At 43.1% G+C, this 22,286-nt stretch overlaps 1 protein-coding gene across 5 annotated transcripts in view; it reads left to right on the top strand.

The window, feature by feature from the left end:
• Positions 1 to 22,286, top strand: part of ARHGAP9 (Rho GTPase activating protein 9) — a 223,264-nt gene that overhangs the window by 103,802 nt on the left and 97,176 nt on the right. For 4 of the 5 annotated variants that reach the window (XM_040425737.1, XM_040425734.1, XM_040425736.1 and 1 more), the window contains 2 exons: positions 2,945 to 3,169; positions 11,389 to 11,460. In XM_040425737.1, coding sequence (XP_040281671.1) covers positions 2,945 to 3,169; positions 11,389 to 11,460 — 297 coding nt within the window. The remainder of the gene's footprint in view (positions 1 to 2,944; positions 3,170 to 11,388; positions 11,461 to 22,286) is intronic. The other variant, XM_040425739.1, reaches the window with a different exon arrangement.

Raw genomic sequence — 22,286 nt, 5'->3', positions numbered from 1 at the left:
CTGGAACTGCAGAGATCCTCAACTCAGGTGGGAGAATATTTCCACAGGACAACTATTAGTCGTATACTCCACAAATTTGGCCTTTATGGAACAGTGGCAAGAAGAAAACCATTTTTGAAAGCAAGCCATAAGAAGTTCAATTTGCAGTTTGCCACGAGGGATGTAGGGGAGACAGCAAACACATGGAAGAAGGTGCTGTGGTCGCTCTCCATCCAATCTGACTCAGCTTGACCTATTTTTTGCAAAGAAGAATGGGCAAAAATTTCAAGCTCTAGATGTGCAAAGAGAGACATACCTCAAAAGACTTGCAGCTGTAATTGCAGTGAAAGGTGGTCCTCTAAATTATTGACTCAGGATGGCTGAATACAAATGCACACCACACTTTTCAGATTTTTATTTATAAAAAAAAACATGTTCATTTTTTTTTCACTTCACACATACTTTCTACTTTGTTTTGGTCTATTGCATAAAATCCCAATAAAATACATTTAAGTTTGTGGGTGTAATGTGGAAATGTTTATGGGGTATGAATACTTTTTCAAGGCACTCAATTTAATTAGTTAGGCTACTTTCACACTTGCGGCAGAGTGATCCGCCTGATCAAATGCCTGATCAGTCAGAAAAATGCATTGAAATGCCGGATCCGTCTTTCCGGTGTCATCCGGCAAAACGGATTCGGCATTTATTTTCTTCACCTTTTTTTCGGTCTGCACATGCGCAGACCGGAAGGACGGATCCGGCATTCTGGTATTTTGAATGCCGGATCCGGCACTAATACATTCCTATGGAAAAAAATGTCGGATACGGCATTTAGGCAAGTCTTCCGTTTTTTTGGGCCGGAGATAAAACCGTAGCATGCTGCAGTTTTATCTTTTGCCTGATCAGTCAAAAAGACTGAACTGATGCATCCTGAACGGATTGCTCTCCATTCAGAATGCATGGGGATATGCCTGATCAGTTCTTTTCCAGCATTGATCCCTTTTGACGGAACTCAGTGCCGGAAAAGAAAAACGCTAGTGTGAATGTACCCTTAATTGGCACACTTTTTAGGTATTTAAGGCCTCCTTCACCCAGGGTGTAATTTTTGGGCATACTGTTTGTGATTATTTTCATATTTTATGCATTTAAAAAAAAAATCATCGTATGTTGTAGTTAAGCCATTTTTATGCGATTTTGGCAAAATCGCATCTAACAAATTAAGATCCTTTTATTTTTCTGGAACGTTATGTATCAGCCTGACTGTTAATGCTGTGAAAACTATTCATTTGGTGTTAAAGGGGTGATGGCCTATCAGTAGGACAGAGCTAGTAACTGCAACACTGCTCCTATTGATGTGAATAGGAACAGCACTGCAATAACCAGTTCTGCTAACTATACAATGGACAGAGCTATGTAGTTCCATCACTGCTACTCCTGAACATCTGATCTGGGTGTAGGGTGTTAGACCCCCACTGATAACATATTAGTGGCCTATACTGTGGGTATGGTTTTTGAGGCCTGTTTGTATTGATGATGCCGTAGTGTAAGGGCTCATTTACACGACCGTATCTGTTTTTGCGGATTGTAAATTGAGGATCCATAAAACACGGATATCGGCCATGTGCCTTCCGCATTTTGCGGAACGGAACATCCTTCTCTGTGATAGAAAAGCCTATTCTTGTCCATAAATAAGGGCAAGAATAGGACATGCTCTATCTTTTTTTGCGGGACAACGGAATGGACATATGGATGCAGATAGCACATTGTGTGCTGTCCACATCTTTTGTGACCCCATTGAAATGAATGGGTACGCATCCGATCCCCAAAATTGCGAAACGGATACTGACAGAAATATACAGTCATGTGAATGGGCCCTAATGAAGAGGAAGCAGTGCTCACATGAATGCTCTGCCTCCTCTTCAAACAGCTGATCAGCGGGGGAGTGTCAGGTGTTGGACTCGCGCTGATCAGATATTGATGACCTATCCTGAGAATAGAATGCAAATTTGAAAGCACCACCAAGACCACCATCAGGAATGCACCAGACCGCCAGCCACCGCAGATCCCATCAGTTGCTCCAGCACAAGATATATTTGACAACAGCATGTCCTCCATGGTTTCTTTTATTGCATAAAAATGTACAAAAAGTGCAAAAACAGTGTAATGTTCTGACTAATACATAGTCTGTCTCAAGGCTTTTGCATTTTGTAAATTTTTATGGATCCAATTTTAAACTAAAGAAACCATGGAGGACATGCTGCCGTCTAATATATTTTGTGCTATCCTGAGGATCGGTCATCAATATAAACAGGCTGCAGAACCCCTTTTAAAGTACTGGACAATTCCATTAACTTATTTGCCAACATGCATTTCATTTTTTGCATTAAGCACAATTTAAAAGGGTCATTTACTATGCCTCTACACCAGTTTTTTGGGCACAATTTTTTAAAAATACCATAGGGCATAATTTTAGGCAGAAGTGGTGTTTCTACACCACCCTCACCACTTCCAAAAAAAGGGGGCATGATGGAGCGTGGCATAAATGATGACTGAAATCTACGTCAGCTACTAGCTGGAGTAGATTTCAATGTAGGCGTATGGACTGCCGGAGGATGTGCTTAATTTATGATGAGGCCTGTCATAAATTAGGCACATCCTCCGGTGGTGGGATATCAAGACGTATAAGTGCCGGTCCGATAAATGACCCCCAATACCACAATCCAACAATTGGAGTACATGATGTGATACTTTTAAATGGTTCATTGTAGAACAAGCTGGCCAAAAGGGGTATGATCTACTGTACCAATCAGAAACTCTGTATGCATAGAATGTTACTGCAGTACATACGTATCATGCTCTACATTGCTTATGTTAACGCTATACATATTTGCTGTCTGTTTTATATTGTCTATGTATGTGAATTCTACTTTTGTACTATATATTTTTATGTTTTTGCTCCCGTTAGGTGAGTTTGGCTGGCACAATGCAGGATACTACACCAGTTTACTGCAACTTGGAAGAGATGAAGCAGAGTAAAGGAGCTCCTCCGAGCCCTACGTGTTCTCCTGTCCTCATTGTGGAAAACTGGGAATATCACGTCGACCCTATTACAGGCAGGAACTTCTTCATTAACATAGAGACCAGAGAAAAAACATGGAAGCCACCCAGAAGGTCGAGGACTCCAGGACGTGTGGGTGTATTTTTTGTTTCTGTTTTCACTATTGAAAGGTTAAAAATAATAACAGTAGTTGACATGCTGGTGTCACCAGATCTTGGGAAAGGATGTAACAAAGTTTCAGCTTTTAACTAGCTATGTAGGTTAGGACATCGACACAATTCTACATTTTTGGCTCTATTCACCACCACAATGGATTTGAAATGAAACGAACAAGATGTGCTGTAACTGCAGACCGTCAGCTTTAATTTGAGGGTATTTACATCCAAATCAGATGAACGGTGTAGGAATTACAACAGTTTGCATATGTGCCTCCCACTTGTTAAGGAACTAAAAGTAATGGGACATAATAATAATCATAAATCAAACTTTCACTTTTTAATACTTGGTTGCAAATCCTTTGCAGTCAATTACATCCTGAAGTCTGGAACGCATAATCACCAGACGCTGGGTTTCATCCCTGGTGATGCTCTGCCAGGCCTCTACTGCAACTGTCCTCAGTTCCTGCTTGTTCTTGGGGCATTTTCCCTTCAGTTTTGTCTTCAGCAAGTGAAATGCATGCTCAATCGGATTCAGGTCAGGTGATTGACTTGGCCATTGCATAACATTCCACTTCTTTCCCTTAAAAAATTCTTTGGTTGCTTTTGCAGTAAGCTTTGGGTCATTGTCCATCTGCACTGTGAAGCGCCGTCCAATGAGTTTTGAAGCATTTGGCTGAATATGAGCAGATAATATTGCCCGAAACACTTCAGAATTCATCCTGCTGCTTTTGTCAGCAGTCACATCATCAATAAATACAAGAGAACCAGTTCCATTGGCAGCCATACATGCCCACGCCATGACACTACCACCACCATGCTTTACTGATCAGGTGGTATGCTTAGGATCATGAGCAGTTCCTTTTCTTCTCCATACTCTTCTCTTCCCATCACTCTGGTACAAGTTGATCTTGGTCTCATTTGTCCATAGGATGTTGTTCCAGAACTGTGAAGGCTTTTTTAGATGTCGTTTGGCAAACTCTAATCTGGCCTTCCTGTTTTTGAGGCTCACCAATGGTTTACATCTTGTGGTGAACCCTCTGTATTCACTCTGGTGAAGTCTTCTCTTGATTGTTGACTTTGACACACATACACCTACCTCCTGGAGAGTGTTCTTGATCTGGACAACTGTTGTGAAGGGTGTTTTCTTCACCAGGGAAAGAATTCTTCTGTCATCCACCACAGTTGTTTTCCGTGGTCTTCCGGGTCTTTTGGTGTTGCTGAGCTCACCGGTGCGTTCCTTCTTTTTAAGAATGTTCCAAACAGTTGTTTTGGCCACGACTAATGTTTTTGCTATCTCTCTGATGGGTTTGTTTTGTTTATTTAGCCTAATGATGGCTTGCTTCACTGATAGTGACAGCTCTTTGGATCTCATCTCGAGAGTTGACAGCAACAGATTCCAAATGCAAATAGCACACTTGAAATGAACTCTGGACCTTTTATCTGCTCATTGTAATTGGGATAAGACACACCTGGCCATGGAACGGCTGAGAAGCCAATTGTCCCATTACTTTTGGTTCCTTAACAAGTGGGAGGCACATATGCAAACTGTTGTAATTCCTACACTGTTCACCTGATTTGGATGTAAATACCCTCAAATTAAAGCTGACAGTTAAAGCACATCTTGTTAGTTTCATTTCAAATCCATTGTGGTAGTGTATAGAGCCAAAAATGTTACAATTGTGTCGATGTCCCAATATTTATGGACCTGACTGTATATTTGATGCACTGTGGCAATACTAAAACTAGTAAATCAGATAGGTCATCAGTTGTGGACTATATCAGGTGCGGATATCTGTATCAGTTATAGGTATTAGTGTTGAGCGAGCAGGCTCGGCCGAACTGCTGTTCGGCTCGAGCATCGCTATGCTCTGCACATCGGAGTGCTCAGCCGAATACTGCGGGTGCTCGAGTACAATTTAATACAATGAAAGTCAATGGGAGACCCGAGCATTAAACCAGGCACCCCCTGCTCTGAAGAAGAGAGGGTGTCTGGTTCACAAAAAAAGGTTAGAAATTGATGGAAACCCCATCAAAATGGTTTTAAAACAGCATTAAGAGGATGGCTGGATGCGTCTTAGACTCCTCTTATCTAGGACATACATCAGACAACCACACAAAGGCTATATGCCAAAAGCCAGGTATATGCAAGCCATCAATCTATCCATGAGACAGATGACAGGCTGAGTCAGCATACCTTACAATGGCAGCTTTGGGCACTATGAGACATTCCAAACCAGCTCTCATCTGACTGAGAGCCAGTAAGCCTCAAAGTTACTTCAGATCTGTTGGATGGCTTGGGTTGACCTGCGCACCTAGATCAATATCATTGGGGTGCCAAAAAGTTTTCTGATTGTCCTAACATAATATTCAATAACCTTTCTATACAGTTTTGTCATGTAAAAACTAATTTGCATAAACATGGGCATATGGGAATTACATGCAATTTAGCAGAATCTGCCTTGTTTTTCAGCTGAAAAACCATTTGCATGGAAAATTCGGATCTACACTAATCATGAACAGCGCCATCTATTGTTTTTATAGTCTTTTGACAAGAGTAATAGTCTTGTCATAAGACTATGAAACCAATAGATGGCGCTGTTCGGCTGTTCATGAGTCATGTGCCTCCAGAGAGTGATCTGTTCTTTGTAGACTTTCTCTGGTCTGGCTAATAGGTGAGGGTGTTCACAATAATCTAGTAAAGAAGTTTTACGTCCAATATTTAAAAATTATCTGCCTGAGTAGACGTATGGGGAGAAAAATATTAAAGAATTTATTAAATATAAATAGGGAAAACTGAATATCACGTCTGTGACAAACAGGCTTCCAGACTGCAAAAGGTGGTGTAGGAGAGGGATTAAATCCACACCACTGTTATAGAGTCCGGACTAGAATCCTATACAGCTAGCACTGCGGTGCTAATATGAGCTGATCAGGAAACAAGACACGGCTCAAAGGGTTAAACCAGGCACAGGTATGTCAGGTGTGGATCAACCTGGCTGGGCGATGTGGGATAGCTGACGAGTGGATCAAGCCCTCTTGAGGGTAAAGCATCCACCAGAGGCCACAGTATTGTGGACGCTCACTCAGCCATCTCCATCAGCCCAATCAGCCAAGGTGTAATGATAATCACAAACCCTATGTACACAAGTCAGCTGTTGCGCTGCCTGAGTCAAGCAGACACCCTGCCTAGAGAGCCGTGTAACAAACACAGGATCACCGGCTCAACGCGTTTCGCTATGGCCATATGAGCCACAATTCATCAGGAGCGAAGCGAAGTGTTTAAACAGTATTTGCCTGTGGAGCAGAACCGCCTCACACTGTTGTGTGTAGAGGCATTCGGCGCTGTGATGGCCGTACGCGGCCGCATGAACGCCGGCCAGATATCCAGTCAGCCCCGCCTACAAAGGGGGCGTGTGTTAGCGCTCGGCCGAATCGGAGAAAGGTGCGTCATCTGACTTACACCCCCGATCCGCCCAGAGCCCTCCTTACATCACACACCTCCATGCTGGCACAACAAGTGCCCATGTATACAGGAGGAATCGAAAGTCGCGGCTATATAAGATATGTCACCTACACGCCTAGCACTAGTGTCAGCTATACCGGAGGAGCCCAAATTGGTGACATCAAGGAAAATGTAAGTGCATCCTTGAACAGAGCCATATATAAAGCGGCGTAAATTAAAAGACAGTGACAAACATAATGACATACATGCAGAGACAAGCCCCTCCTCCATAAATCCAGTGTGTCTATACAAGCAAGGGAGGGAAGGGGGGATCATGGAGGTACAAGAGGCATTTATAGCTTGTATAGTGGCCAAGGTCTTAAAACAACCACATGCACGCAAGAACCAGGAAGGTATCCATATAGTGGTGTGACTCAAATGAAGCATGAATACGAAATTGCTTCATTTAGCCCATTAGGTTGAATGGTTTGCAATCTGAAGATCCACATCGCTTCTTTTTGGAGCAAAAGTGTGTCCATATCTCCACCGCGTATGGATCTTTTGGGCATAACAATACCCTGGACCCTCAGAACATCCGGATTCCCTGCGTGCATTTCCTGCACATGACGAGACACCGTAGTGTCCCGTGAATTCCGGATGTCTGATAGATGTTCCCCTATCCTCTGTCTCATTTCTCGCTTTGTCTTGCCCACATACTGGAGCCCACAATTGCATGTTTATAAGGTATATTACACCCACTGAAGTGCATCTAATGAAGGACCGGATCTTGTATCTTATTCCACTACTCACACTAGTGAAAGAATCTCCTTTGGTAATGGATTTACATATGATGCACGAACCACAGGGGAAATGACCTTTCGCAGAATTTTTGAGCCATGTTTCAAGAGTGGGCCGGGTGTAGACACTATGCACCAAACGGTCACGTAAATTGGAACCACGTCTGTACGTGACCAATGGGCGATCGGATAGTGATGATCCAATGTCTGGATCCGACTGAAGAATGGACCAATGGTTCTGGAGGATTTCTTGAACTTGGCGGTGGGCTTTGTCGAAATTGGCCAACTGAGTTGGGGTGTAAAGCGGTGGAGACTTTCCTCCGGCAGAGAGGGGACCAGTGTCGCCGCCATAATGCCTTGGTTATGCAATTGTTGGATTTTATCCTGACACGGAACATCTTCCTTTTTGATCAACGTATCTACCACCAGCTCAGGGGGGTTGCGATGGGCAGTCCCTGTGCCCCTACTTTCGCAAACCTCTTCCTGGGCTGGTGGGAGAAAGAGGTGGTTTTCTCGGAATCTATGGATCCATATACATCCTGCATCCAATTGTGGATTAGATATTTGGATGATGTTCTGATATTGTGGAATGGTACCAGAGAGGGTTTTCTTGAATTTGTGGAGATCCTAAACACTAACGTAATTGGCCTCTTTTTTACATCTGAGATACAGGAGAGCGCAATTACGTTTTTAGATCTCAGCATCTCAATAGGTGCTGATAGACGTATTACTACCAAGTTGTTTAGGAAACAAACGGCGACCAACAGTCTCCTACACTGGGAGAGCGGACATCCCCTGGCCCTGAGAAGGGGTATCCCTAAGGGACAGTATCTCAGGGCCAGGAGAAATTGTTCCGAGCTTGGTGAGTTTAAGGCCGCAGCTTTAGATCTGAAACACAGGTTTACAAACAGGGGATACCCAGAGTATACCCTGAAAAAGGCGTACCATCACGCCATGAGTACAAACCGTAGCCAGTTACTGACCCCTAGAAATAGGGATAATGTTGATATGACACCACGTATCCTGGCCAATTTCGACAAAGCCCACCGCCAAGTTCAAGAAATCCTCCAGAACCATTGGTCCATTCTTCAGTCGGATCCTGACATTGGATCATCCCTATCCGATCGCCCATTGGTCACGTACAGACGTGGTTCCAATTTACGTGACCGTTTGGTGCATAGTCTCTACACCCGGCCCACTCTTGAAACATGGCTCAAAAATTCTGCGAAAGGTCATTTCCCCTGTGGTTCGTGCATCATATGTAAATTCATTACTAAAGGAGATTCTTTCACTAGTGTGAGTAGTGGAATAAGATACAAGATCCGGTCCTTCATTAGATGCACTTCAGTGGGTGTAATATACCTTATCACATGCAATTGTGGGCTCCAGTATGTGGGCAAGACAAAGCGAGAAATGAGACGGAGGATAGGGGAACATCTATCAGACATCCGGAATTCACGGGACACTATGGTGTCTCGTCATGTGCGGGAAATGCACGCAGGGAATCCGGATGTTCTGAGGGTCCAGGGTATTGTTATGCCCAAAAGATCCATACGCGGTGGAGATATGGACACACTTTTGCTCCAAAAAGAAGCGATGTGGATCTTCAGATTGCAAACCATTCAACCTAATGGGCTAAATAAAGCAATTTCGTATTCATGCTTCATTTGAGTCACACCACTATATGGATACCTTCCTGGTTCTTGCGTGCATGTGGTTGTTTTAAGACCTTGGCCACTATACAAGCTATAAATGCCTCTTGTACCTCCATGATCCCCCCTTCCCTCCCTTGCTTGTATAGACATACTGGATTTATGGAGGAGGGGCTTGTCTCTGCATGTATGTCATTATGTTTGTCACTGTCTTTTAATTTACGCCGCTTTATATATGGCTCTGTTCAAGGATGCACTTACATTTTCCTTGATGTCACCAATTTGGGCTCCTCCGGTATAGCTGACACTAGTGCTAGGCGTGTAGGTGACATATCTTATATAGCCGCGACTTTCGATTCCTCCTGTATACATGGGCACTTGTTGTGCCAGCATGGAGGTGTGTGATGTAAGGAGGGCTCTGGGCGGATCGGGGGTGTAAGTCAGATGACGCACCTTTCTCCGATTCGGCCGAGCGCTAACACACGCCCCCTTTGTAGGCGGGGCTGACTGGATATCTGGCCGGCGTTCATGCGGCCGCGTACGGCCATCACAGCGCCGAATGCCTCTACACACAACAGTGTGAGGCGGTTCTGCTCCACAGGCAAATACTGTTTAAACACTTCGCTTCGCTCCTGATGAATTGTGGCTCATATGGCCATAGCGAAACGCGTTGAGCCGGTGATCCTGTGTTTGTTACACGGCTCTCTAGGCAGGGTGTCTGCTTGACTCAGGCAGCGCAACAGCTGACTTGTGTACATAGGGTTTGTGATTATCATTACACCTTGGCTGATTGGGCTGATGGAGATGGCTGAGTGAGCGTCCACAATACTGTGGCCTCTGGTGGATGCTTTACCCTCAAGAGGGCTTGATCCACTCGTCAGCTATCCCACATCGCCCAGCCAGGTTGATCCACACCTGACATACCTGTGCCTGGTTTAACCCTTTGAGCCGTGTCTTGTTTCCTGATCAGCTCATATTAGCACCGCAGTGCTAGCTGTATAGGATTCTAGTCCGGACTCTATAACAGTGGTGTGGATTTAATCCCTCTCCTACACCACCTTTTGGAGTCTGGAAGCCTGTTTGTCACAGACGTGATATTCAGTTTTCCCTATTTATATTTAATAAATTCTTTATTATTTTTCTCCCCATACGTCTAATAGGTGAGGGTCCCTAAAAAAACATTAACACGTTAGTTGAGTTCCTTCAACAGACTATAGTGTAGTGTACTTTCCCTTTTTTTCTCAACAATGATCTTGAAGGGGTTGTCTGGGAATGCATAATGTCTAAAGGTTGCTGGCAGTATGACTCACCTACTGAATAGGCAGAAAACAAACCAGACCGAAAGATGGAGACATTGGAGTCGGGGTGGGGGACAGGAGCAGCGGGTGCAGGTAATAATGATGCTTTTAATAGGGTAGACAGGCTGCCAGAAACTTTTAGAGATAATATATTCCTAGATACTATATCTATACATCTTAATGTAAGCTTTAAAGGGGTTGTCCCACAAAAAATATTCTACAGTTTTCAAACCTGGATCTCAGTACTTTTGTAATTGCATGTAATTAAAAATGTTGTTTAGTCACTGAGTTATTTAATAAAATGTATCTGTATTGCGCCACCTACAGTTTTTTTCTTTCTTATTTCTTTGTCCTTTTTACTGACAAGGCCGCACATGCTCAGTTCCATCCTCCTGAGTTGTGATAGGGAGAGCATGGACACGCCCCCTTAGCTGCAGCAGAAAAGACACTCCCCTTGAGCTGTCAGCTTGGTATAAATCTAGCAGAGCAATAAGTGGGGAGATCTCTGGATCCATGTGAGGTACAGGGCTGGTTCTAGCTTTGTTAGAAATAGATTGTCATGTTCTATATGATGCCTGATTTTCATTTTTTCTATTAATCATGGGATAACCCCTTTAACAAGATATTACTACTGCACCCCATATTTTCTCTTAGGCTATCTTTACACGTTGCTGACGCGGTTGTTCACATTGGATGCCACGGACCTGCTTGTGGCTTAGCTCCATTGAATGGAATATCCCTTCTTGGTTCCATTGCGGCTTTAAACCTCCACTGCAGTGCTACCTCCCATTGAAAACAATAGGAGGCAGACACCACACGGCCGCCACCAGAAATTTGGATCAGAGACAGTGCCCAAATTCTGGTGCCATAAACTGCCTTGTGAACATAGCCATAAGCTATGTTTAAAACTGCTTAAAACTAAATGGTTGTGTTGCGTTATAAAACTCCCTTTATAGTAATATTAACCTTATGTGATTCCATTTATACCTCCTCTTCATAAACAGGCAGTGACGCCCCCAGCAGATTGTGAATCAACTGAAGAAAGTGATGATTGCCCATCCAAAGAACAGCCAGAGGTAATGATCAATATGAGCATTGTATTTTTAGTATCATATACAGATGTAGCAGGGTTAACACACAAACTCAACTCAAATTTCTTAACTCATCGCGTTATCTTGAAACAAAAGCCATTGAAAAGCAATTGAAGATGTTTGCTTAACGCATTTAGTTTAGATAATACGTCTCATAAAGCATGTGTGTTAACTCTACTACATCCGTATGTTCTTTTAGACCTGTCCATGCAACATCTGACTGGACCCTCACTAATGGCATGAGCAGCTCGTATTCTAGTAGACCCAACATAACAATTTATTATAGTCACCCATTCATATGAGTGGATTCCCCGTAGCTTCCCTTGACAATAACAGCTGATAGTCATGGATTTCAGCAGATGGGCTGTTGTAAATCAGTTTATTACTATGGAGAAGAAGTTGTCAAGATGGGAATATGTCCTACTAGAAAAGTGATCTTTTCAAATGTAGCCTTCCTGGCAATCAGCCGATCACAGGAGTCCAGTGCTGAAATGGCTTGGGATCATCTGAGTCCTAGGAGGACTAGGGCTGCCAACAGGTTTTTCTAGGCCCCATATGGGCAAACCACTTGGCCCCCCACGGTCCTTCTCAGATTCATAGCCATAACAGCTATACATTTTTTTTTGCGTCAGGCCATTTTACCATACATATAAATAAGATTTTAATTTCTATCAACTGTTATAGGTGAAATGCAGGGGAAAAAAGTTGCACCCTTTTTATATACACTGTTTACTTATCCCTTTAAATAATGTGTTCAGTATATTGTACAGGTTATTTTGATTGCATGGATACAAAATACTGTTTTGTGATATTTAATAGTAAGCATGTTACAAAATGCATTTACTGTAATGGTTTTTACTCAGTTATTTTTTTTATAAATTTTACAGAAAAGTTAAACTTTTAATTTCTAGCTTTTCTTTTACCATAAAGGAAAAGCTGGAAAGTAAAAGTTAAACTTTTCTGCCATCAACTTTACAAAACAAATTATTTTACACGTCTCTGTTGGGAAGGCGGCAGGTCTGTCAGTACATTATAGAACTGCACTGTTATAAGAATTCTAAGCTACTAAACAATAATGCTGTTAAGAAACCAGTAATAATATTTAGTAGCCTTTAGGGACATAAAATCCTATCCTTATAACAGTATACTTCCATATTTAGTGCTAAACCTGTTGCCTGCGATATAGAGGGTTCCGTTTGCAACAGAAACCTGTAAAATAATTTGTTTAGTAAAGGTTATGGCAGAAAAATGTTACTTTTATTTTCCAGCTTTTCTTTTATGGTAAACAAAAACATGGAAAAACAGTTAAACTTTTCTGCCATAACCAAAAGATAGATTTTTCTATAATAACTTACAAAATAATTTGTTTAGTGGAAGTCTGTGTGCTGGGAGAGGGCCCGTTACCTAACCCACATCGAATGGAAGGGCCACGTAACTTTATTAGCATTCACTATGCTGAAGTGAATACTAACGAAGTTGACGATGTCACAGACCTGAAGTGGCTAGGCCCAGACCCCCCAGCTGCTACAGGCCCATGACTGCAGTACCACCAGTACTGCCCTGATGGTGACCTTCAGTAGGGCTTCCCTAAAGGGGATCTGCCCATGCATGATATCTAGTGCCCTAGTAGGGCAGGTGGTTGCTGCTTAGTGAATGTGCCTTGTATTTGCATATTGCCCTGAATAATGTATCCATAGTCATGATTGCTCTACCATAGGCTAGAACAGGGATCAGCAACCTTTGGCACTCCTGCTATTGTGAAACTACAATTCCCAGCAGGCTCAATTCACTTCTGTGGGACCTATGAGAGGAGCAGAGCAAGTGGGCATGCTGAGAGTCGTAGTTTCACAACAGCTGGAGTGCTAAAGGTTGCCTACCCCTGGGCTACAAGAAAGATTTGAGAAAATAATTTCATTAATTTTTATTGTGAAATGTATGTTATTAATTAATATTAAACATTTTGTTATACATTGTACTATATAAATGAATAGAGGTGGAAGTTTATGTATTTTCTACATCTCATGCCTCAATTAGTAAAGATTATTACTACTATGTGGAATTAACACAGGGAAGGGGTGCAGTTTGTTGTCTATTGATCAGTATGGAGATAATGGATTAGTGTTAGACCAGTGCTTCATGCTGCACTGCTGCCCCTACATGCGGGTACGGGTGCCGGGCTCCCTCACTCCCTCCTGCTGCCGTGTACCATGCTGACAAGCGCGGGCAACAGGTAGATTTAACTGTTGTATCTACGCCCCATGCCTATGGCTGGGTTCCAAGATGTGTGGCGCTTTATGCCTCAGGAAGGCACCTGAGCAATCCTGGTCACTAGCCAGTCTAGTTCCTTGTGTGAAGGTGAAGTTTCTGTGTACAGGACCCTGCTTCTCGATTAAATGGACTTTGCTTGATTGCTGCTTGCCCCTGACCTTAGACTTTGATTACGGACTTTGCTTGATTGCTGCCTGCCCCGACTCCGGACTTTCTGACCACGTTTTTTCCCTTGGTGCTTTGCTCCAGTATCTCTGACCCCCAGGTCAGCTGCCACTGACCCGGGGACTGCTCTGGAGTGGTACCTGGTGACTACCCTAATGGCCCAAGCCTATCTTCACCATCTGAGGCTCTAGTAAAGACCAGGTAGTTATTTAGTTAATGCCCCTCCAGGGTATAGCTTGTCAGTGGCGCAGTGGGTCCACACCCGCTTGCATAATAGTTTGCTCAGGCCATGGACCCCGCTGATCAGAACCAGGAGATGGCTCAGCAGAGAGAACTTCAGGATCAGATTCTGTCCTATCTACGCAATGTGAACATGCTCCTTAATGACCTGACACCCACCAACCCTGCACCACCAGCTCTTACTGCAGCGACTAACCTGGCACCTGCTCTGCTGACTCCCTATGTGCCAGGATCTAGCCTCCATGTGTCATCTCTGCCAAGCTTTGATGGACACCCTAAACAGTGCACGGGGTTCATTAATCAGTGCACGCTGCACTTTGAACTGTTGCTGCATCAGTTAATCTCTGGAAGATCCAAGTCCACTTTTTTAATGTCGCACCTTACAGGAGAGGCCCTGTCCTGGATCAACCCACTCTGGAAGAGGAGTGACCCAGTCTTATAGATCTACAGGCCTTCCTAGAGGCTTTCCGTAGGGTGTTTGACGAGCCAGGACACAATACCTCAGCCGCGTCTTCTGTACTATGGCTGCGCTAAGGAAGTCAGTCCATGGGCCAGTATGCAGTCCAGTTCTGGACCCTTGCCTCTGAATTGGGCTGGAGTAATGAGGCTTTGGTGGCTGCCTTCTAGTAGGGTCTCTCCAGGAAAATTAAGGATGAACTGGCCAGTCGGGATGTCCCCTCTACACTGGATGACCTTATTTACCTGGCCACCTGGTTTGATATGCCCTTCCAGGAACGTGCTAAGGAGGTAGCAGGTGAGAGTAGACTGTATCGTCCAGTGTCTTCTTTCCAGTGGTCTTCAGTTCCTCAGGCTTCCACGTCTGCTGCTGCGCCAGAACCCATGCAGGTTACCTGGTAACTACTCTAATGGCACAAGCCTATCCTCACCATCAAAGGCTTTAGTAAAGACCAGGTAGTTACTTAGTCACTCCCCTCCAGGGTATAGCCGGTCAGTGGCGCATAGGGTCCACACCGGCTTGCATAACAGTTCGCATAGACTGTTTAAGCCTAATAAAGACCCCTAAAGCTGTCCATTGTACTTGCCTTAGGTACGTCCTAACAAATGCACTAATTCAGGAAAGAGACTGGATCCCCGCTGGGTCCTGTTATGGACAATGGGCTCCTCTGGCTATGCTCACTAGCCTTAAAGATAAGGTAATTTTTGCTGCCCTATGTGACTTATAGAGAGAGGCCGAGCTCTGTGATATATAGGATTATATGATTTGAAGCAGAGTAAGGCTGCCTTCTCATGTGGCAGATTTAGTGGCAGAAAATGTCTTTTATTGAAAATCAATTCCATTCATCTTAATGGGACTTGCAGAAATCCACGTGCTTACCACCAAAACAACCCCATTCAGATAAATGGAACAGATTTTCAGTCGCGGAAATTTCTGTAACAAAATCGGTCATTTGCGAGGCACCCAAAATCCTGACAGGACTCAGAAAGTAAGAGTCTTGATTACTCTTGATTATTGACTGTTGCCACACTGATACAGGGGGATCTGTCAATCACTGTCTGTGGGTGGAGTAATCAGGACTCTCACTTTCTCTCCTAGGAGTCCTGTCAGGATTTACTCGACTGTTTACTGCTGCTCCAACTCATATGATCCTATATATCACAGAGCTCAAATTGTCTGCCTCCATCATATGCTGTGCTTACATAGGGCAGCAGAAGTCACCTGACAGGTTAATTTATGAAAATTCTTAAACTGTAGAAAATATCTCTAATATATCTACTGTAAGATAAGACTTCTTTATAGAGAGAGAATTTGAACCCTCTGTGTTGACCTCTGCTGATGGGTCTGTATATATTCATAAATTCATTATAATGTACAAGCAAAACAACATAAATAGTAAAAAGAAAAAGTAAAATGACATCAAGACGCAGCATCTCTCTTAATTTAAGACTGCTAGAGCATTGATCTTACAGTTCTTGTACAGCTTTATTCTGTTCCTTCCTCATTCTACCCCTAAGTACTTATTGCCCTCCCCTTGCATTTCAATGCTGACACTTTAACAGCTCCCAGTTCACTACTTCCTTATTACTCTGAGGACATGGAGCAGGTTGTTCGTAGACAGCGGACACAGAGGGATCCTGACCATGAAGACTACGCTGATGTATTTTTGGACATGAGTCCTGGCTATGTAAGTGACCCAGACAATTAACCTTATCTGCTTCTTCTGACTATAATGATATGTCTGTCTCCAAACAGATGAACCTGTTGTCTGTCACTTTACCATCTGACTCCTATAAAGAGCACAAGGATCCTGCAATTTCTACACTGTGATTGTTCTAGGTGATGCTTTTGTGATGTTAATATCACAAATATTCCTTGTCTTAGAGCACATAAAATTATATTTTTTATTTCAAAAGTTTAGTAACAGAAAAGTAACATCAAAATAAGCAAAAATGGCAACAAGCAATGCAAAATCTAATTGCAAAAGGAAATCAATAATAGGTATTTAATGGTGATGATAATGTTTTTGCTATATGGAATCGCCAGTCCAGGCTCGAGCAGCGCAATCCTCAGCTTCTGCATGGTGAGAGAGACACGCTGCAAAGCCATGTCCCCCAATGACATGGTCGCTCTGCTTTCTCCTGCTGGGGGAGTCAGGCAGTGGGCTGAATGACAGCTTATCTGCCCTATCACTTTTTAGGTTGGTGTCTGACCTGTGGAGAGTCAGGTCACCGGACCAATCAGGTTCTAGTCTGGGGCCTGGCTGTCTATTTAAATTTCCTATTGTCATGTAACCATTGCCAGTGATAGGCTATTTTGGCTCACTTGCGTGTATTCTTATTTCCCTGTTCCTGAGTGGCCTATCTGGTTTTGACCCATTTCTAACAACTCTGGTTTATTCTACTTTTTTGTCTGCGTGTTCTGTTTGTCCATTTCTGGACCTTAGTAGCGCAGGGACCGTCGACCAGTTGCGGTCTAGCTGCTTAGGACTTGTACTGCAAGAAGGTAGGGATAGCGGATAGATTCCAGGTTCAGGGACTCACTGTCCTCATCTGTCCCTATCTACAGCCATTACAATTAAACACACCGGACTATAAGAAGCACCTAGGATTTGGAGGAGGAAAATAAGAAAAAAAATATTTTCCTCGAGAATTCAGAGCAGACCCCCAATTAGATTCCCATTCTTTATCAGATCTCAGATCAGACCCTCATCAGACCCGCAATTTTCATCAGACCTCAAATCAGACCCCATAATCAGACCCCAACCTTCATCAGTCATCAGTCTCATATCAGCATCCCATCAGACCCCCCAACCTCAATCAGCCTCAGATCAGACCCTCATCAGACCCCCCCTAGCCTCCATCAGTCTCAGATCAACCCCCCAATCAGCTTCAGATCAGACCCCCCCAGCCCCAATCAGACTCAGATCATCCAGCCCTCATCGGTCCCGATGTGTACTGTGACCTGACAGCACACAGACCTACATGCACTACGTCCTGATGCTGTGCGTGATCAGGACACAGTGAACATCTGGACCTGAAATAAGACCAGGGAGGGTGAGTACAGCCACACAGCACTGCCCTCACCTTCCTCTGTCTCCTGCGTGCTAATGACTGCTTCCATAATGGAAGTGGTCATTAGCATTCGGACTATAAGACTAATAACGTATGTCTTATAGTCTGAAAAATAGGGTATGTAATTACAGCATTCAAGGAATGGTTGTAATAGCCAACAGCTTTACGTTACTACTAGGTTTATGTCACAGGATTTATCACTCCCCTACACCATGAATTTGGCATTACAAAGTGGCAAAACAGGGTTTTGTGACTTTTTAAATGCCATTACAACTAGATTTAGTTGTAACTGCCATGTTTTTCTTCTAAATACTATACTGCAGAAATAATAGTGCCATACAGAGTCCCCCTCATAGTACGTGCGCTCAGAAGTCCCACCAATGGTCATACTTCTTTCCCAGAGTGCGCCCATTAGTAATAGTGTACCTACAGTGCCCATGCCATGTGTTTTTAATATGCACAAGTAAAAGTTTTATGTTGAGGCGCTGGATCCACACCACTTACACTCAAACTCTGGCTGCTATGAAGGCCACATCTTTAGTCATGTATGATTTTAAAGGGAACCTGTCATCAAGTATACATATACATCAGCTGCATATTATGTTGGCTGGCACATGATGGCACATTATTATTATTATTTATTTGAAATCACCATTAATTCCATGACACTGTACATCAAGAGGTGTTTACACATACGTAATATAAAAATACACTAAACAAGAAATTATTAACAGGCTGGTACAGAGGGGTAGAGGACCCTGCCCACAAGAGCTTACAATCTCTAAGGAGGAAGAACACAGAGGGTAAATGCTGCTCATTTGGCTGTGTGGTGGCAGCATGCTCATTGCAGGTGGTAAGATTTTGTGAAGAGGTGGGTTTTCAGATTACTTTTGAAGGTTAGGATGTTAGGGGAGAGTCTAATGTGCTGAGGTAGCGAGTTCCAGAGTAGGGGCAAGGCAGGTGAGAAATCTTGTAGTCAATTGTGTGAAGAGCAGAACAGAGAAGTAGGTCATGTGAGGATAAGAGATTACAGGTTACACGATTTGCCTCAGTTTGCCTGGGTGTTGATCAGTCTCCCTTTCTTCCTCAGATTGATGACTAGGAGGAGCTGTCTGGGCAGTGGGCACAATTGCAAAGGGGAGGCAGTTTAATTAGCTCAGAGTCTTCTCTGGGAGCCCTGTAGCTTTACATGAGAATGCAGAGATATGGAAACATGGCGCTCTTGGAGGTGGAGTCAAAAGGGATAAAAAGAGCACCAAACGGTTTTTGGGCTTAGCCTGTGAATTCTGGAGAGGCTTCCTGTCGGTCAGTTGGTCAGAGTACTGATGCAGTGAATAACCACCAACACAGACGTGAGGGTAGGGACCTGAAACTGAAAAAAATAACTAAAAAGCTATGGAAATATTCAAGTCACTAGTAAAGTTGTCTTGTTCAACAACTGTAGTCTTGCAACTTTTTCTACCTTTTTGCCTTATCCTTCAGGTAAATCTGGCCTTGTTGAGGCATATGGGAATCCAAGCTTAGGCTTACAAGCTGAGGCTTGTAAGAGTGAGAAGATAATTATTATAATTATCCATTATTGCATTTGTAGTCCATGTCTTGAGAGCTAAGCTACTTTTTTTAACTACACATCTACATCACTGAACTGCCTCGTAGCCCTTTTAAGTAATGACCTACCAGAGATTGCTGGCAGTTCAGTGCCTGCACCTCCATCAACATTGTTTTGTTTCTATGGCATGTCAGGAGATAGCTTTTTGTGCAGAAAGCTTAATACCGTTACAGCTAACAAAATAAAGCGTTGTAATAATAGAGATTAGGCAGAATTGCAGAGAATGGCGAGACAGAAGAATGAAAAACAGCATGCCCTTCTTGAGTAGATGCTTCTAATACCTAAATACAAATTTTTCTCATTCTATTACTAGGGAGCTATGGGGAGCCTAGCCATTACAGACCACAGGCTCCCAGCTAGGTTACAGGAACATCCTAACAGGGATAAGCACGGACCGCCTGGACCTGTAAAATCTATGGGCGATCTGGAAGTAGTTACAGAACTCAGACTCTAATTAGGTCTGACCTAATGTTGATTTTAGTCTACACTGTGTTCATCAACATAGTGTGTGTCCCGTTCATGAACGTGGAACATACTGTAGTCCACAGTGGAGAGATACTGGCACACCTTTTGCACAGTGCACCAGTATTAAAGGTGTTTTTTGGAACGCCCAAATGGGGTTCCTCTGATCAACTGGACTAGTTTGGATGGATTTTTTTCAGACTGTGGAGGTTTCCGAACATTTATAGAGCAACTCGTTAAATAACACTCACAAGGTCAGGTCTCATGATGCTTTTTTGGAAGCCAAAACCAGAAGTGGTTTAAAAAAAACATGAGAAGTCATATCTGTCCTTTATACTTTCTCTCCTATTTTGATCCACTCTTGATTTTGGCTTTCAAAACTGCATGCAGTACCTTTAGAGTCTCCTAATAAGATGTATTACAAGGTTTCATATATTTGTACTACTGATTCATAAAATATATACGGATAGAAATATTTTAGAAACCTCACTTATTTCTTTAACCCCTTAGTGACCAAGCCTGTTTGGGCCTTTATGACCAAGCGTTTTTCTTCCTTTTTTTATGGTCTCGTTCCAAGAGCTATAACTTTTTTATTTTTTCATCTATATAGCTTTATGAGGGCTTGTTTTTTACGGGACAAGTTGTAGTTTTTAATGGCGCCATTTTGGGGGTACACATAACTTTCTGATTATTTTTTATTAACTCTTTCTGGGAGGGAGATGGGGAAAAATAGCAATACTGCCACTGCGTTTTTCCATTATACATTTTTGGCGTTCATTTTTCGGTACAAATAACATAATATCTTTATTCTCTGGGTCAGTACGATTACAGTGATACTAAATACTTATAATTTTGTTTACGTTTTACTACTTTTTTTGCAATAAAACACCTTTTATTAACCAAAAAAATGATTTTGCATTGCCACTTCACAAGACCCATAACCTTTTTTTATTTTTTTATATGGAATTGTGTGAGGGCTTGATTTTTGAAAGACGACTTGTATTTTTCATTGGTATGATTTTGGAGTAAACGCCGCTTTTTGATCGCTTGTTATTACGTTTTTTTTCGGTGGAAACTAAGAATAAATTCAAAATTCTGTCTTTTTTTATTTTTTATTTTTTACAGCGTTCACCATAGGGGATAATTTATGTAATATTTATGTAGTCCCGGTCGTTACGGACGCGGCAATACCAAACATATGGGGATATTTTCTTTTTGCAATTTTTTTCATTGAAAAGCGTATTTTCAATGGAAAAAAAAGCATATTTTTTATTTTATGGAATTCTTTTTATTTAATAAATGTGTATTTTTTTCTATTTTTTTTTACTACTTAATAGTCCCACAAGGGGACTATAATATACAGTATTTTGATTGCTTTTAAAATGTGATGCATTATCTCTATAATGCATTGCATTTCAATAGCAATGCTATTCAAACATTGACCAGCAGGCTGCGCCAGAGAGGCACAGCCTGCTGGAGGTAACGGAAGACAGGCTCGGGGCCTTGATCGGAAGCAAGGTAAGCTTCCCAGCACATCAGCACCCCGCGATCGCATTTTCGGGGTGCTGATGGGAGACAGAGGGAGTCCGCTCCCTCTGTCACCACTTTACATGCAGCGGGCGCCATTGCACCCGGCATGTAAAGGGTTAAACAGCCCGGATCGGCACTCCTGCCGGTCCGGGCTGTTAGAGCAGGGACCCGGCTCTCATGTGAGAGCCAGGTCCGCGCTCCCCGCTGCACGGGGGAGCCGTGCAGCGCTTAAACTGGGCCGCCGTAAAAACGCGGCAGCCCAGCCTAAGGCCCCTTAGTGACCGCCGTAAAAACACGTATGGGTGGTCACTAAGGGGTTAAACAGGCATACAATCTGTTTTGGACTATATACTTAGACGCTGAATAACAGCTACCTGTCATCAAACAAACCAGACTCTGTTCCTAGTGACACAGCTTGTTCTTTAAGATTATAAGCTCTTACTGTATCTTGTAACCAGTTCTGCATTATATAGCATTATTTCTACATTAGACAATTTGCACAGGTATTGTATTTTTCACCCTATAAAACGCATCGGCCCATAAGACGCACCTAGGTTTTACAGGAGGACAATAAGAAAAAAATATTTTTTATTAGACCTCAGATCAGACCTCAGCTAACAGCCCCAATGAGACCCCCAATGTTAATAAGACCCCAACAAGACCTCAGATCAGACCGACAATCAGACCTTAGCTCAGACCCCAATGTGAATGACCCCCAATCAGACCTCAGACCCCAATCAGACCTCATATCAGCCCCTAGCAGCCCCCACTGCCTCTTATATTAGCCCCCAGCAGCCCCCATTGCCTCATATCAGCCCTCAGTAGCCCCGTAATGCCTCATATCAGTCCTCAGTAGTCCCTATTGCCTCTCATATTAGCCCCTAGCAGCCCCCATTGTCTCATATCAGCCCTCAGTAGCCTCCATTGCCTCTCATATTGGCCCTGAGCAGCTCCCATTGCCTCATATCAGTCCTCAGTAGCCCCCATTGCCTCATATCAGTCCTCA

Source organism: Bufo bufo, chromosome 3 (assembly GCF_905171765.1).
Source record: "Bufo bufo chromosome 3, aBufBuf1.1, whole genome shotgun sequence".
NCBI classification, from domain to species: domain Eukaryota; kingdom Metazoa; phylum Chordata; class Amphibia; order Anura; family Bufonidae; genus Bufo; species Bufo bufo.
The sequence above is the reverse complement of the archived record's forward strand: the minus strand, read 5'-3'. Positions and strand labels throughout refer to the sequence as shown.